Here is an 18,252-nt window from a genome sequence, read left to right on the forward strand (position 1 = left end):
GCTGTCTGCTGCTTTATTCCTTTCCAGTTTGTAGTAACTTTTCCCTCAGCATCTGCTGGTTAAGTCACCCTGAATCTCTATGAACTCTTGCATTTTTCTGTAGTGAATTAAGCTGGAATACTTTGCAGAAATGGTCTTATGATTACTTGATTGGAGAATTGTTGTAATGGGTGTCCATAACACAGCTATTCCTGGCCGACTTAATTCTGGGATTTCCTGGTATTTAAGTGTTTGACAACCTATATAGCCTTTCTTTTCATTTAGTTCCTTAGTTTTTCTTCCTGTTGATTAGAAACAAAATCCAGTCTATATAAATATGTATTACTTAAAATTGGAAAACCAAAAAAGATACTAAAGTACTGCAATTGTACTTCTCCAGGTGCTGTTGTAACAATTACAGCTCCAGTCAACATGAATGTAGACAGTCTCCAGTCTTTGTCATCCGATGGTGCTACTTTGGCTGTTCAGCAGGTTATGATGGCAGGGCAAAGTGAGGATGAGTCTGTAGACAGCGGTGAAGATGATGGAGGAGATCTCTCAACAACAAACATCAGTGGGCTGGTCTTGGATAACAGCGATTCTCTGCAGTAGGAAGCAAGAGAGTGTGACAAAATGTTTAGGAAAAAGAATGAACTGACTGACTGTTTTTATAGTTTGCACAGCAAACATTTTACACAAGTTTTATTTCTAATATGTTTTATATGTAGATATAGAAGGGTGCACTTTTTTGTATTTCATAGTAAGCTTAAAGAGTGTTTTTGCAGGTGCAGCAACTTCTTTCAAATGTGTTTTGTTTTGTTTGGGGTTTCTTTTTTTTTTCATTTCTTTTCCTTATTTCATAAAATTATATCTAGTAATATAAAGAACCACATAAGCACCCCTTTGTTCTATGAATTGAAAGTGCTGCCATTTCTGAAGAATAATGCAGTTTCAATTAACGCTGTTATTTAACACGGCTTTTGATGGGCAGGTGATGTATGTTTAAAGCATGTGACACTAGTGTGTGGAACTTGATCGTTAATTTAGATGCATATATTTGAAAGATGCTTCTGCACCTTAAAAACTGCTAGTCTGAGGTGGACAGCAACACACATAAAAAGGAAATGTTGATGTGTGATTCAGTAGCGAATGTATGGCAATTTAAATAAGTTTAGTTTCTCTCATAGTCCGTGAGCCTGTTTATCATTTGCTATGAAAACTCCTATTTTTACCTTGCCGGGGTTATTGGATAAAAAAAAAATATTTTTATAAATTCACTAGGAATTGGGATGACGACTGTATTAAGCAGGAGGTAAAAAAACAAATTTCCAGAGGGGAAAAATAAATGTTTAGTATTCCTATTTGGAAGGTCTGAAAACTGACCCAATTTAATAAACGAGCCTATGCTAGCATTCTATGATTCTCAGCTATCCCACGGTGATATACTATATTTGATAATAACATAAGAAGGCCCCACTGTTTGATGGGATTTTGATATTGTCAAACATTGATTTATTATGTGTAAACTAATACTCAAATTGCATTAACTCTGTATCTAGACTTGTATCTGCAGATATTTGCTAAATGAGTATTCAGGTAAGTAAATTCAAATACCCACAACTTTTCCAGTTTTAGAGAAATTTAACAGTTTATAGTTTGTACATCTGAATCTGAAAAATGAAAAGGTGCCTACTCTACAGTCATGAATTCTGCAATCACTCTGCTATTTTATTGCATTTGAAATATTTTCCCCCTAATACAAAAAGAAATATAACTTAAGGATTTATATAAAATTTCTTCAAATATGAAGGTTACTACCAGAATATACAGCAGGCTTTATTAGAGTAGAAAATCCTCGTGTGTCATTTAAAAACTAAAAGCTAGTGATAAAAATACTTTTTTTGGGATTTTTTGGTTTTTTGGGTTTTTGTGGTAACAGTTCATTTCTTTTTTCCCAAAGTTTGGAATCTGTCTATCCATGAACACTTTTGGAACTTTGTGTTTCCTGTTGTTAAGTACAATTATCAGACTCCAAGAGTCTCATGGTATGATCAATGTCCTCTTTTTCCCCCTATCCATTCATCACAGTGTTGGATTAGATCAAAGCCAGAACTTCCTTCTGATTTAGACCAAATCTAGTTGCATTTCTCACATGACAGGGAAAAAGATGATAGCTTTTAGAATCTTTAGACATTGGATTTGAACAAAGTCCTTTGGCAGATGCAAATATTTACTTGAATACTTAACTTCTGCTTCACAAAACACTCAGGCATGTGCTTAGGTCCCATTGATTTCAGTAGGATTAACGCATGTACTATTTGACATGCTTAAATGGTTGGAAGCTGGTCTTTAAAGATTGTCTTCCAAGACAAGTGTAAGTTGGTATGAAGAAAAACTTAAGAAAGAAATGTCAGTAGCATTGGCATACCTACATGGAGAGTAGTAATAGTTTTCAGTGGCTAGTAGCTATTTTGAACAATTTGTGTTGGGTATTATTCAACACAAGTGATGTTTCTGCTATGATTTTCACTGATTTCTGGCTGAGAATCTTGCTTCGTAGTTCAAATGCTGTAATGCTCTCCTCCAGCTGGAGTGGTAATTTCTAAAGAATTTGTTTTCTTCTAACTTCTCTGCTTTGCCACTAATGTGACATGTTTGTTAAAGAATATAGTAAATGAATGATGAAAACTGTAATTAGGAAGGCTTCGACATAGCATGACTATCTCAAAGGCTGTTATCAAATACAGTTTGACCTCAAAATGTTTAAAAAGACAGATATTATGTACAAATCATGCTCCTTTGGAAACATTCAACCTACTGCTCCTACAAAGGATACCCAAGATGACTAGAGCTGAGAGATTCTGTATTTTTCTTTCTAGTTGTTTTTGATTTAACTCCATAGGTGCTTTATCACCTCCAGAGTTTGCATTACAAAGTAGGGTATATTTGTTGGTTTGTTTGGGGTTTTTACTCAGCTACCCTTCTTGATGTTTAATATTGCATTAATCCTTGTACCTCTAGCACATAGGCATATGTACAGTCCACTTCTCAGTGAATACAGGCCTATGGATAAAAATGTGCTTTTCCAAACCAGCCTTTGCTGGAAGAACAGGCTATTTCTCACTCTCTCCTTTCCCTCCCTGACCAGTTGCTGCTGCCTCAGATCTACCAGCAGAACTTTCCCAAGCCTTCTTTGAGGAAGTCTAGGAAGCAGCTCAGCTGCACAACCATCTGTTGTGGTAGCAAGTAGCCAGCAGAGAAGGGAAGGGTAAACCAAAATGGACAAAACTTCTGTGGTTTGGAGATAATGTGGCAATGGGCGTTTGCCCGCACTTCAAAACTACGAGAACTGAGATTTGAGAAAGACAGAGTATTAGAACAATTTAATATCTGTACTGCTGCTGGATTAGGGTTCAGGAGTATGTAGTTTATGTGTCACTTGGAATTTGATTGGAAACAACCGGGTATCAGGGTTTGCAAACTTCTGAAAGTTTATCTTTCAGAAAGAAACTGTCATTAGCTTTTTTTATTCCCCCCACCTTACCCCCAGCAGACGTTTAATGCTTCTGAAACATTTGCAAACTTGTATTCAGTTAGTTTATCAATACGTGGAAAGTGAAGTTGACAGTATTTACTGTGAAAGGGGGAATACGGAATAGTTTTACTGTCAAATTAGAGACATAAAAACATATGGACGTGAATTCCCAAACCTGAAAAGACTTTACCACTGTAATCAAAGGTATTGCTTTAACATATGGAACTCAAACCTTGTTTTTTAGTTCAGTCAGAATTCGGTAGTGGGTGTGAACCCTACAGAAGTACTTGTTCTTTTCCCGATTAAAAAAATTGAATTGTGTCCTTCATTTTTTGATGTGCAAGAAATATTGGTGGTTTAAGCAAAGCATCACTATTCAGGAAAGGTACATGTTTACATTAGTTAAAAAGTCTTTATAGGGGGCCTAACTTTAAACCCATGTATAATTCCTCCCCGCCTCCAGTTAAAGTCATATTCATATGCAATAGAACTGATTTGTTTTTAAAATAAATTTAATTCTTCTGCAGTTATGATTTTTGAAGCTTCTAATTCTTTTTCAATGTAATCTAGATCATTAAAACAAGGTTCTCAGTCCAGTTTTCCCAAGATTTCTGTAACAGGCAAGGCAATTTCCTCTTGTTTCTTCAGAAATACTGCATTTTAGTAAATCAATTCCAGATCAATCAGGATATATTTTTAAATGATTGTTCCAAAGAAATAACAATGTTGGGAAACATTTAGAATTGACAGGTGTGGCTCTGGCTCTGCAGAGAGTTTCCTAGATCTGGATATTGGGTCAAGGCGGAGTCCTGCCAACCATGGGGAAGCTCTATAAGGCTGCATGTCAGGCTGCATTTTTACCTGCAGGAGAACTGGTTCTTTTTTCTGGTCCATGATCACTATTAGGAAAGTTTTGTAGAGCCCTCCAGTTTTATCTTGCCTCCATACCTAGGGTTTCTTCCAGTGGAGACCAGGGTATGGACAAAGGGCTTTGGAGGTCAGGGATTCATATTGACCTGTGGGCACTACGTATCATTTTGACGTTCAAAATATGGCCAGTTCCTGTGCTTCAGGTTTATGGATATTCCAGTGGAGTAGGGCCATGAAGATTTAATCCATGAATAATGTATCTGTTTGTTTCTGGAAGAATTAGAAGGCAGTTCACTTTCCTGTCTGTATGAACTTGACAGCCCAAACGGTGAAACAAAGCCTTTCCCCAATAGATGATAGTTTCATAAAACCATTAGTCTTGTAGCATTTAAACAAAAAAACAGAACACCCTGGTATTTTGAAAAATCAGAACACGTGCATTTAATTGTAAGGTTGATTTAAGATTTATTTTCTGAAGCTGAGTTGTCTTGGGAGAAAAAAATGAGTGAAGTATTTGTCTATGCAAGACGCAAATGTCAAAAATGTGTGAATTACCCATTTTGAGGTGCTGTATTGTTAATTGTTTTCTGACTTCTGTTACTTTGATTAGTCTTTTAATCCTTTCAGCCATATATTCAGCTTAGTTTTTAGAGTTGAATAGGCAAAATGTAGTTTTGAAACCCTGTTGGAAATGTAACTAACCTTCATTCCTTCATGAAAATCTCGCATGTTAAACAATTAAGTGAAATGTTTTAGTTTCCTAATAATAAATTCAAACTCTCACCACCTGCGAAAACCAGAGCATATCCATGAAAATGCACGTTTGATTGCAGTGTGCAAATGATCAAATCTTTAGCCTTATGCTGAATACACTTTGCTCTTTACTGTTCAGTGTAGCTGAATAGTAAAGCAGGTTCATTTTGCCCAACTCAGACTCAGCGTGGATTCCTTCCTTCCTGTTCTTGGATTGCTGAGTTCCTTCAAATACGTTTTGAGTTGTTTTATTTTCAAATCCCAAAGTAACTTGATCATCCCATGTGAAGTGTAGTGAAATTGGCACTAATGTGTTTTTAAGTGATTGCCCAGATCATGTTATTCGTTCATTCTTGTCACCTGGAAATATAAAATCTGTTCCTTTTCTGTGACTTAGCTCTTTAGGACCTGCTGAGTGATAACAGCTGTCTTTGTCAGAGAAAAGCAAGGTGCGAGAACACAGTGAAATGCCTTACCAACCTTGTAGACTACTATAAAGATACTTGTTTCATGCTAATAGAATCCAGTGTTTTCAGGTCATGACAGAAGTGGCCCATAAATCTTTCCATGGGTTAGCAACATTTGGTCTATACAATTGACAATCTTTAAAATGTGAACCCTGTAACTTTTTTTCCCCCCGCCTTGTTGTTAAGGGATTTTGAAGCAACTGATCTGTCAAAGGATAAAATTAGAAGTGAGAATCTGCTTCATGGGTGGTTTATTTTTACACTACTGTTCTCTGTGAACAAAAAACAAGCACACTTTTAAAGCAAAGCATTTGCGTTACTTTAAAGTTAACAGTATTGTTTGCCTGAAAGACACGTTTTCAAGAAATCTTGAGCATAGTTTCAAACTAGTTAACCAGTGCTTGGCCAGGAACAATCCTAGGCCTTTTTGTTTGGTTAGTTTTCCTGGTTTATGCAAATGAAGAAAAATGTTTACTAGTTCTTACCAGTGTGGGGGTTTTATTATGCTTTTGTAATTCAGGAGCAGCTTCGATGAAAACAAGAATTAGCAGGTAAATAGACCATAATGTATGTGACTTTGGGGTAGGTTTTGTTTGGTTGGGGGTTTTTTGTTGTTCCAAAATGGTTAATTAAAATGGCATGGACATCAAACTTCCAGTAATGGTTCCAAGCATGTATGGTAGGGATGTACTTGAAAGACTTCCCCTGTGTAAGTCCCATGTGTTAACTTGTTCAGCCAGATAGATTGAAATGCATTCTTAAAATTAGCGTGTTCCACTAGGTCAGAAATCCTCAGGAAATTAGCAGCCTTTTTATTACAAGATAGAGATTCCTCTGTAGCAAGAAACTCGTACTCATTTCATCCAGTGTGCGTTGAGTCTTACTCAGCAAAGATGAAGACAGACATGAGCTCTCTATAGATTAGATGTACTTCTGCTTAGCACTGAAATGTTACTTACTCCTTCTCTTGCTTCCGTGGCATCTGGCATGGTGACATCCAAGTGCAGTCCCCAAAGAGTACAGCCCGGAGCCCTGTACACTGGGCTGCAGGAGTTGTGTGTCTGACTGTACTGGCTACAGCAGGTACAGCCCTGTGATGCCGTGCCTCGCCTGGCAGCACATCCCCCTGAGTGACAGCTGGACCTGGTGGTGACAGGGTGTGGGCACCTTCCCTTGGGTTTCATGGGCTGTGTCAAAACTGTTCCGGTTATAACTGTGACAGGCCAGGGGCTCTGTCACCTTTCTCACTGACTCTATGGCAGATTTCCTCCTACCCTGAAGAGCATGACAGTTCTAAGCATAATTGACGATCTTCTTAGAAAATGATCTTTTTATGGCTGCTAACGTACTCCAGAACATGTCCCCAAGGATTTGGATCGTATTTTGTTTTTAAAGGGTTGATCTGTGATTAGCCGAGCAGTACATGTTCTAGACACAGGAGTATTTGATTGTTTCTTTGTCTGATGTTAAAAGAGTGCCTGAGAGTAGTGTGAGTTAACTCCTGGTGATATCACTGGGAATAGTTTTAACTCCACTACTGACAGGGAACAATTTTTTTCCTCAATCTGAAGAGCAGAAGAAAACCAACCAACCAACCAACCAACATGCAAAGCAGATTATTTTGTCTGAATTGTGTCCCTTATCGTGTATTCCTAGTCTGTTGGTTTCATATTCCCCTGAAAGATGAATCCCCTCTTCAATAAGACATTAAAGGTATTAGAGGTATCGTCATAAGTAACCGATGACCCAGTTTGCTTTTGTGGAGCACCTGTTTACAAAACAGTAATCCTTCAGTGTGCAATTTAGGGCTGTTTCTAAATACCCCTCTTTGTAGAAAACCAGAGCAATATTCTCAACACTAAAATGAGGGAGAAAATTCTGCAAGTAGTATAAAATGAGGATTCTGCAAAAAGTAACAGGTAAAGCTGGGGCACATACTAGATACTGTATTATTTATTTAAAATCCGTGTTCATAATCATGCAAATTCAGCATCTGCAGGGTATGCAGGATTAAGCCTGTGGTGTATTTAAAAATCAAAATGTGAAACCACCATTTAGATACCCTACCTGAAAGCAACAGGACCTTCATAGGTTGAGGTTGGTTGATCTTCCCAATGCAGCTGTGGTCTAGAGCTTATGAAGTAATTAGGGAAAATCTATGGATATTTATCTTCTCTGTTGGTCTTTGGACTTTTGTGTCACTACCAGCACAAGTCAGAAGATTAGGCCCTTAGGCCTACTCCTGACCTTTATTCCTGGCACACTTTTTGTTAAGTTGGTCACTGAATCCTACATATAAACTGATGCATAGACTAAATGTGAATGTGGAAATAAAATTGAATTTAGAGACATTCTTGTTAAGATCCAGGCATTTTTAAACTTAGATTTTTAATAGTCATGAAAAATATGCAGATCATACTTAAAAGCTAGTGAGTGACTGAAATGCCAGTTTTGCTGTTCCCCCCTCCCACTGCAACCTTTCACTATGAGTTACGGAATGCAGAGACTCTCCTTAATGTCTTAACCTTCATCAAATTACATTTACTGCACAATTCTGCATAGCTTGGTTTACTTGGTCTTGAAGATTTAGACCACTTTTAGCAGAGGCTAGCACACAGAAAAGACAAGGAGACTTATTTATAAGGACATAAGCAAACTCAGTTAACTGCCCAGGTACTGATCTTTCTAAGATATTTAAGAGTATATATGGCTCCATGGGTGAGATCTGAATTGAGGCCAGGAAAGAGGGAGACAATATTTCTGTTGCTGGTGTCTTGCTGTATTTTTATATTGGAACAAGAGAGTGATTATTTTTTTGTTTGACACACAAAAGGGCTGTTTTGCACAGCTGATTCTGATTAACTTGCTTAACTCAGTACTACATCTGGATTGAGACCTGAAAGCTCTTGAGAGTTTTGAGAAGCATCATCAAATGAAACTCAGAATTGTAAAACCAGAGATTTTGAGAAGCTTGGTAGCATTTGTTAGATAATATCTGTGCTGCCTTTTCAGCATTTCAGATGCTGGGGCAAACAATACTGCTTGTAAACGCTGTGACACTTTAAGCACCTACAGAAATAATTTCCTCTGAAATCCTCCAGTCTGCTTCCAAACAAGTGGTTTTGTATTCCTGTTCTCTTTTATCTCCCCCTTTCCTTTCTTTGAAAACTGGCAACAATTAATCCTTGATTACATACCCTAGGCTTTTTCTTTTTCAAAACAGTCTCTTGAACTGTTAATAGCATTGAATAATGACTCCATAAATCGCTCCAAGACTCAAAGCCAGCTTTGCTGGAAAAAGCCCAACAACCTTCCAGAACTGAGTTGTGGATGCACTATGAATGCAGTATTGGAACGATAACTGAAAATAAGCTGTCCTTGGCACAGATGTACAACGTTGAAGCTAAATCATTTTAAGCCTAAAGCAATTTGTATGTTATTTTCCCAAATTAATGTGTGTCATTTTTGTCTCATACATGCTTGCTTTTTTTTTTTTTTAATAATGTTTGTGTTTGCTCCAGTAAAAGGTCTTGGGCATAGAAAGGCATATTTTAATACTCTGTATCACAAAATATGCACATCTTAGGGAAACATGCAAACCCCTCCCTATTAAATCATGCAAATCCTTAATTTAAAGAAATCACAATAAATGGTCAGAAAAATCCATTTCTGTTATCAATTTCAGAAGCAAAACATATACTGTAGCAAGTGTGCATATATTGAGTTTGCCCTGAAACTCCTGAGCACTAAATCCTTCTTCTTAAATCCTTCTTGCTTGCTGTTCCTTAATTTTGACTGAGAAAACCCAAGTGCTGGATCCTCTGCTTTTCCCAGGGGACATCTGTTTTAAATGCTGAATCTAGATTTCTGGTCCCCCCTGCCCACCCACACAGAAGAAGGAAAGGCTGTTGCTTGTGTAACACAGATAAAACAGAGAATGCCTAAGAATTGGGAATTCTCTTAATTCCATGTGATACTGTTTGCAATTTCTTCTAAAATACCTCCATGATTTTTCACTGTGATACTGAACAAGGGGATAGGGAAAGAAGTTGCATTTAAAATATCTGCTTCAGCTCAGCATCCTGGTGTAGGTCAGTGTTCACTTCATCATATTTTTATGTTGACCCGTTTGTGCGTGTGGGTTTAGTTCTTGTGCTACTTGCTGGTTAGTATGTCGGTATGCCAGGAGGCATACCAGGGCAACAACATATGCCTAAAATTTCTGATCAGGAACATGTTCAAAAGATAGTGTCAAGTGTTAAAGTATTTCTAGGGAGATGTAGTCAATGCATTACCAACAAAATTTGACTGTACTATATGTAAAATGAGTTATTTCAGCTTTTGACTCCGTTTTCACGGCTAGTTCAGGGATGCGTAAGAGTGAATGCTGCTTTGCACTTCAGAAACAAGTACAGCTCCTAACCTCCAAGCATGTGCCTGGCTGTGGTGCCGAGTAACAGTGACCATGCAAATGAGTAGCCACAAAACTACACTGTTGTCCAGACCATGGGGAAAATCTGAGCTGGAAAAATACAAGTACCAGCACCAGCAATACTGTGTCCAAAATGTAGACAAGCACACAGGCAATTAATATTGGAGAATCCAGGGCAACACCCATTCAAATAAAGCATGATAAAACCCAAGACATTAAACTTGAGTGAATAAACTCTGATGACTGAACAATGTGTTGTGTTTTAACAGGTTTATTTCTTTTCTCCCTTCCCTCTGCTGGTGCTGTTTGTGGAAGAAGTGACATAATGCAGTTACTTACTTCAGGGTGATGAAATGTAGACAGAGATCCTGTGAGCCTTCCAGGCAGAGGCTACATGTGCAAGCTATCCTCAAATCAGAGACGGTGGCAATCCAGGGGTTGCTGTCTGTTGGCCATTGTCTCCTGTTCAAAGGTTATCAGTCACACAAGGCAGGGGGTGGGAGGGTGCAGGGCAATAGATAAGACGTGTGACGAAGGATAAGCAACCCCAGCAGACCACCACCCTGCCCAGGCAGCAAGGAGTCTGCCCAAACCACTCATGACTCCCTCTGAACAAACACTCCTGCAAACCCAGTCTTAAATGCTTGTCTTAAACGCTTGTCAAAAGAGCTAACCCCACACACTAAAATGCTCACACCTTGCAAGCATAAAACAAACAAACAAGGGAGATTTAGGTTAGGTATAATGGAGAAATTCTTCCCTGTGAGGGTGGTGAGGCCCTGGCACAGGTTGCCCAGAGAAGCTGTGGCTGCCCCATCCCTGGCAGTGTTCAAGGCCAGGTTGGGCGGGGCTTGGAGCAACCTGCTCTAGAGGAAGGTGTCCCTGCCCATGGCAGAGGGGTTGGACCTACATGATCTTAAGGTTCTTTCCAACCCAAACCATTCGTGAGACTATGATTCTATATGCAGGATGTGAATTAATTCAGCTATTTGTAAATACCTGGTCAGCCTGTAACTACAAACCTGCAATGGGCACAAGTTCTTGCGCTGCTGGCTTCAGCAGCAGCACAGGATGACTGCTGCTGGTTCGGAAGGTGACAAGTGAGCTGTAACCTTAGTAAAAAACAAGATATTTTCAACCGAATGGAGAAGAGCAGAGGGAGAAGGGACACCAGGTAAAACCCCTTCCCTGTGGCAGAAATAGAGAGGTACAGGCACCCTCGCTGCTTGGGGAGGGTGATTTTTGACCCCACCGCTCAGCTGGAATAAAGTCACTGGTGGAAGAGGTGTGCATTTGCTGTTGTACGCTCAGTATTAGTCACTGTCTACATTCTTTTATAACACCTACCTCAGAAAACCAGGGGAAAATAAGAGGTGGTGTTTCCTAACCTTGTTAGATGTTGCAAGTGACAAGTTTCTCAACTCTGAGCTGCAAAGCGCTGCAGAAATTGCTGACCGCCCAAAGACAACTCAGGTCAGTGCCTCTTGTGCTTGTGGCAGCTTTTGCGAGGCCACATCACTTCTTGGTTTGCAGTGAGGGCTCTCCCTCTCCCAGACCAGCCCCGGCTTCACTGCGGTTTTCTATGCATCACACAGGCTGGAGGCAAAACTGCCGAGCGCTTGGGCTCTGCAGGGTGGGTGATGGCCGCAAGGGTTGTCCTGTCCCCGCTAGGGAGCTTGCCAGGCACAGGCCAGTCACCTGGGGGGGGGGATGTTTTCCCTGTTGAATGTGTCCTCTCTCCTGGTCCCTTGCCTCTGTGTCCCCATAGCAGCTGGTGTAGGACCAGTGCAAGGAAGTATCCCAGCTGCCCGGCTACACACAGAACATGTCCCCTCATGTCCCCAGCATGTCCCCAGCATGTGCTCCCAAACCGCCCACTGCAAGGCCCCAGACCAGTGTGGCCCTATTAATGCCCAAGAGCCCTCCAGCCACGGGAAGAGTCCAGGCTGGGGGTCCCAGCCCGCTCCCACCCTGCAGCTACCAGCTGAGAACCATCAGTGCGGTGGCCATGCCACGGGGGCAGTGTGGTCACTCGGATGCCCCAGGCCCAGTGTTGATGTGCAGTGGTTTTTGGGCACGCTGAGCTGTTACCTCTCTGGCTGAGGCTCACTAGAGCCCTGCGCAGGGTCTGCCTCTGACAATCACGATAGACAGAAACCCTTGTTTCATCCTGAAAGGCAAATTCCCCTCCTTCCTCCAATCTTTTTCTAACCCTCCACCTGAATCTCATCCGCTCACTGTTTTTATTGCAGTCAGACAGAGCAGTAGGGAGGAATATGTAAACAATCCAGGGGGCATGTTTAATGTTTTCAGGTATACCTGGGGCAAGGTGGCTGAAGAGAGGCTTGCCTGGCCCGAGTAACACCAGCTAACACACAGGAAATTATATGCGCGCTTATCAGTAGAGTTTTCAAAAGTTTATTGATTAAACTGATTTTATTCAACCCCTTGAAGGAACAATAACACTTGTTAACATCTCAGCCTGAGGAAGCTGTGGTTTTTTATTACAGTATCTCTGCATATAAATGTGTGTGTGTGTAATATATCTATATACATCAAAGCATTCAGAAGATGCAGTTCTTCTCTATCCTGTGTCTGTCTCCAGCAGTGGTAAAGGGAGAGCACAGGTGAGGACCAGTCACTGACACGCAATTTGGGGTATTGGGACATGTCAAGGACTGACAACAGGGTCAGCCCTCTATGACTGCTTCATCGAGGTGGCTGTGAAGGACTGACCCTTGACTGCCAACATCCTTATGTGAGTCTTCAAGGCTTTGCTCTGGAAGATGGAGGCCCAAGAGGGGTTTGCTTCCTTCTAAGAACACAGCCCTGTGCTAACCCCCCTACTCCCACCTCAAAAAAAGCCTGGAGAGGGGAATGTCAGCCGATCTTCTGAGTTTTTGGTCCCATCACTTTGAACTTGATGGAATTACAGGAAGCAAAACCCTGGCTCCTGGGAGGAAGTTTATCCAGAGAGTTATATAAACAGACTATATAAACATAAACACATACAAAAGCACAACCATCTTACAAATAAATAAATAACTGCCTTTGCTCCAGTTACATGCTAGCAGCAACCAGTCTAAGCTCCCACAGCCCACTGCCATGGAACAAACCTTACAACGAAGCAAGCTCACCCGCTATAGACGCTTTGCCCTGGCATATACATGACACACAATGCGGCACCTCCCTCGCGCTCCATGCCACGGCCATAACCATCGCCAGGTCCTCTAGGCCAGTTTGAAGCACTTAACAGTTCTCAGCGAGGATGCCCTCCTGCTGCTGGAGGGGCTCCCCTGCCCCGCTGCCCTCGGCCGGCAGCGGGGACAGCGCAGTTCACTCCTTGCTCTCGCACTGCAGCTGACCACCCTGCGCTGGGCAGGTACAAACCTGGTCTCCCCGGGCAGTGGTGGTGCCGGCGGGCACCGCCATCTCCTCCTCATCATAACACACACACTGTGGGCAGCCATCGGCCACGGGGCTGCCCACGGCCTGGCAGGTGGGGGGCAGGCTGGGGCACAGCGCGGCGCACGTGATGTCCCCGCCAGGGCGGCAGGTACACAGCTTGCGGGCGAAGTCGATGTAGAAGGAGCGGCCGACGGGGACGTGGCCGCTGGCGAAGCCTTGCATCTCACAGTCGCTCTCCAGGTAAGGGGGGCAGGCGCAGGGCGCGGGGCATGGGGGGCAGCAGCCCTCAGCCGTGGTTGGCCCCTCCACATCCCTCTCGGGGCACGGGGGGCAGGCGCTGGGGTCACATGTGGGTTTTGGGGCCACGCCGCAGAGCAGGAGGCAGGCGAGCAACAGGCAAAGGGTGTTGGTGAGAGCCATGCTTCTGGGAAGAGAAAGGGGAGACTGGTGCAGGCATCGGGCTGGGCATGGGCACACCAAACCCCCGAGGTCTGCACCCCCACGACACTCCCATAATCCATTCCCATAGTTTTGGTCATCTGCAGTGTCCTGGGACCAACATGGTTTGCCCTAAACCAGCCTTTCCCTGGGGAGTGGGTCTGGGCTCTTTACTGCTCGGCACAGTGATCAGTCTGCTGGGACAGGGCTTTGAGCAACCTGGTCTAGTGGAAGGTGTCCCTGCCCATGGCAGGAGGTTGGAACTAGATGGTCTTTAAGGTCCCTTCCAACCCAAACCGTTCCGTGATTTTATGATTCTATGATAAAGTAACCAGTACATTAAAACATGTGCATGAAATGCATGGCAAAACAGTCATAACTTAGAGCAAGGATGAAGCAGGTGCCAGTAACTTAAGCAAGAGTTTACTTTAAACCCAGGAAAGCTTCAAAGTCTCTCTTTTTTCAAATTAAAGATGGATGGAGTTAGTGCTTTCAAGCTTTTTCTTTACAGTTATGCAATTTGGAAATATTATTGCTTAAAGAAATGTTACGAAGCAATTGCAAGTAGTTGCATGTCTGCAAGAGTAGTAAATTTGGGCTATCAAATGCACAGCATGGAGGTAATGATGTAACTGAAGGCGGTACTGGGGCAACTGTAAAAGAGACCCAACCTGGAAGGACCTGGTGCAGGAGGGGAGCAAGTGTATTTAATACAGCAGCACATAAGGTCAATCAGACAGAGGGAAGGGATCCAAACTGTGGCTGCACTTAAGGAAATGTTGGGTCTTGAAAAGCTGGCAGTCTGCAGAGTCCTCAGCCTTAAACAGCCCCATGCCGAGAACTCCCTCCCTGCTGCCCCACTTCAGCCACCCGGTTCCTCTGGGCTTCACACACAGGAACAGAGCAGGGCACCACCATCAGACACTATCACCAAAGGTTTTACACACCTGAACCTCTGTCCAGCCCCGGCAGTCCCATTCACTGCTGGAACCTCTGACCCCCCCTCGCAATGGAATTGGGCTTCTCCAACAGAGCCAATTTCCTGCAAAACCACTACATGGAGTCTGTCCCTCAGTAGCTGCAGCAGGAGCAGCCTCCTGCTCATGCCAGGACACTTCTCCTAGTGAAATGCTCATCCCCTCTCAGTTTTGGAGAGCCAGGATGCAGGCTGGCCAAGGCATTCCCCTCCTGTCCCACGCCAAGTCCCCGGGGTCTCGGCTTCCCGAGGCGCTGGTTACCTGCTGCAGGGTGGCTGGGCAGGCGGGACGGGTGCTGGGGTGCGGCGCAGGACCCCAAGTGATGTCTCCAGTCTTCGCCCCACAGCCTGCCAGGGGTCCTCTATTTATGTGCTGCTGGTGGTGGCCCCACCATGAAACACTGGTGGGGGGAGGCGGGGAAGGCTCCGTAGCACAAAAGGTGACTGGGCAGGGCCAGTGAGATGCTTATCTTGCTGGTGGTGTTGGCTTAGGCTGTCTGGTTGCAGACTAATCCGGCATCTCCCAGCTGTCTGCAGGTCTGTGCTATGTCCCCACGCCCGTCTTTGCAGGCTTCAGACAGGGTTTCTGAAGCGTCAGCATCTCCCTGCGCTTTGCAGGCTGCCGGGAACATGGATGACGGTGTCCAGAGGGAAATAAACTGATTTAAAAGCTCTAGTGAGGGCAGCCAGCTCTGGATGATGTACCCCAGAATGCTCCCCCTCAGGAGCTGGATGCAGGCATGGACCTTCTCGGGGCATGTGTTTTGTCCTTGTGTCCATGCAGGTTCCCAGGGCACGCTTGATACATACTGTTTAAAGCACTTTAGGCTCTGTGTGGCTGTTTTCCTCTGGATTAAGACACCTGGAGCCAGGGCCACATATCTCAGCAGAGGATGTAGGCATGAGTTTCACATGTGGGCATAATCCATGTACCCTGACCAGTGCAGGCAGACCAAGCTCCCCTCGGTCCCATCTGCTCCCTGGTGTGAAATCATCTTAGCCTGATGTACTAATGAGCTCATTGCAGATGTGCCCCCCACCTTGCAGAGGAATGGGATGAAGAACAGAAATATCTTGCAGCAGAGAGGACTGTGGAGAGCAGCTCCTTCATGTATACGTGTGCACCCCTCAGACCAGGAGGTGCTGCACAAGAGCATGGGCTGGTGCTGCAGGACCAGGGTCTGTCTCCTGCATCAGAGCTGGGCACTATGCTCAGGGCAGTGGGGTGGGATGCTGCCCAGCCCTCACCCTCCTCCTGCCACCCTCTCACAGCTCCTTAAGCCTGAAAATCCCCATTCCTCTGGGAGATATGTAGGACTCCCGTGTCCCACAAAGCCCGAGATCACTCAGCTGTGCTGAGCCGGGTGGCTGCATCTCACTAGATATGTAAAATACTGGTATGGCCTCGGTGGCAAGAGGAGGGAAATGAACTTGAAAGACCAGTTATCTGGAAGGGGTTGTTGCTGTCGAGGTCAGCCCTGGGGACCGGGGGAGAAGGGACAGCAGGTGACAGGCCCTCCCCAGAGATGTGGTGGGCAGAGCAGCACCAGCCATTCCCTCTCACCACCCTCTACACCCAACCCAGCACCCTGGCGTGCCAGCGCTCTGCCCCGGTGCGTGCTGTGGAGCGTGTTTGCATCCTCAGGGTCACAGTCTGTGGCAAACCACAGCAGAGGGAACACCGACATCCCCAGCCAGGGCAATGCCACTGCTGGATGTGCCTGCAATGTGGATGTGGAGCAATCCCGGAATGTCCGGAGCTCACACCCAACTTTATTAGTTCCCACACTCACAGTTAACACACAAAAGCCGTTGTAAGTGTTTGTGACTAATACTCAGCAGTTACTTCACCTCCGCTGAGTGCAGCTGCCTGTCCTCTAGTGCTGCTGCTGCTGGAAGCACAGGGGTTGAGGCTGATCCATAGGGGGCATGCAGACTGCAAAGAGGGTCAGGGCAGCAGAAGCCTGGGCAGTTGTTACGTGCTGTGAGCCTGTCATCTGGGCTTTCAGCTGGTTGGTTTTGAGAGATGACACGTTCTGCACACCTATATCAGGCAGGAGCCTGCTCTGAAAGCGAACATTCAGTTCAAATGCATCAAATAGTGTATTTGTTTCTGTTCAAACTCACAGTAAGGGGGCATCTTTTACATAAACAGATGCAATTTTTGAAAGGATATCCCATTAGCATGACTTGTCCCCCACAGCCTTAGGCTTCAGGGTCATCCAGATTCACACTCAGGTCCAGGTTTCATGGAGTTATGGGGCACTTTAACACTTACTCATGTGAGTTTGGAATACATACACAGACTAAGATCCTTCAGTTTGCAACAGAGCTGCTAAAATAAATACGATACAATGAGGTCGAGCTAATCAGTTTTTACTTTTTTCTGGACAAAGATGGTTATTACTCAAGCTAAAACTCACAGAAGCTTTGATATAGCTTGTGTTGTTCAGGAAGCAAAAGACAGCACTCTTCCTAGATATAAATACTTCAGCATTCTATAATTTAACAAAAGTCTCGTACAAACTAGATTAGACTGAAAGCATGGACTAGCCACTTAGCAGTGAACCAGAATTGGATTTGGTTGTTGTCACTTTGGAGCAGCTCCCGAGACTTATGGAAAGATAGCAAAGCTCTGCATGTCTTTGAGAGCAGCTCCCCCAAACCAGGTTTTAATGGTGCTTCAGTTTGGTCCCACAGCCCTCCTTTCACGTTCGCTTTCATTTATGTTTTGTGCAGACATGGCAAATGGCTTTTCTGACCTTCATTATCAGCTCATGGAACATAGTACCCCGACAGCAAAATTAAGATCAACCTTGCCTTCCCCTCAATAACGAGCTCCCAGGATGCATATTCATGAGATGACTGTTACAGGACACAGGGATGAAACTGTATTCCCTCTCCCAGTTACTGTATGGTGAGAACGAGTCTTTACTTCTTGAATGGGTTTGGTTCACTGCCCCATCCTGTGGGACTGTGCTTGAGAAATCCAGTGCCACCAGCTCCCTCAGAGGTAAGGAAGGTGTTTTCCAAAGGCCAGTTGCCGCTACAGGAGCCATCATTCCTCACCAGACCAGCACCTCATTCCCCTCTGACCATCACAGCCCTCGGCTCTCCCCTCCCATCTCTCCTGCCCAGCTCCCCACCTTTCACAAACAGGGGTGCAATGTCCCACCCTTTCCCCACTCTTCATCACTCCTCTGGGGCCCTGCCTTTCCTGCTGCCTCCTTGGTCCACAAACAGAGCTGGGGATAAGGAGGAGGGTGTCCCAGGAGTGCCTGCAGCTGTCCTCGTGAGGGGTGGAGAGGGGCAGGAGGGTGTAGCCATGATGTGGCTTGCCCCTAGCCCTGCTTCTCTCACAGCAGAGATAGGCTCTGGTACTGGTGGGACCAGA

The 18,252-nt window shown here is 44.2% G+C and overlaps 1 protein-coding gene across 5 annotated transcripts in view; it reads left to right on the forward strand.

Annotated features, from left to right (window-relative positions):
* The window catches only part of PKNOX1 (PBX/knotted 1 homeobox 1), a 50,187-nt gene extending 39,903 nt beyond the window's left edge, over positions 1-10,284 (forward strand). For all 5 annotated transcript variants that reach the window (XM_030477917.1, XM_030477914.1, XM_030477915.1 and 2 more), the window contains one exon: positions 380-10,284. In XM_030477917.1, coding sequence (XP_030333777.1) covers positions 380-591 — 212 coding nt within the window. In that variant the 3' untranslated portion in view covers positions 592-10,284. The remainder of the gene's footprint in view (positions 1-379) is intronic.
* The last annotated feature ends 7,968 nt before the right edge of the window (positions 10,285-18,252 follow it).

The sequence above is a fragment of the Strigops habroptila genome, chromosome 2, assembly GCF_004027225.2.
Source record: "Strigops habroptila isolate Jane chromosome 2, bStrHab1.2.pri, whole genome shotgun sequence".
Classification (NCBI taxonomy): Eukaryota; Metazoa; Chordata; class Aves; order Psittaciformes; family Psittacidae; genus Strigops; species Strigops habroptila.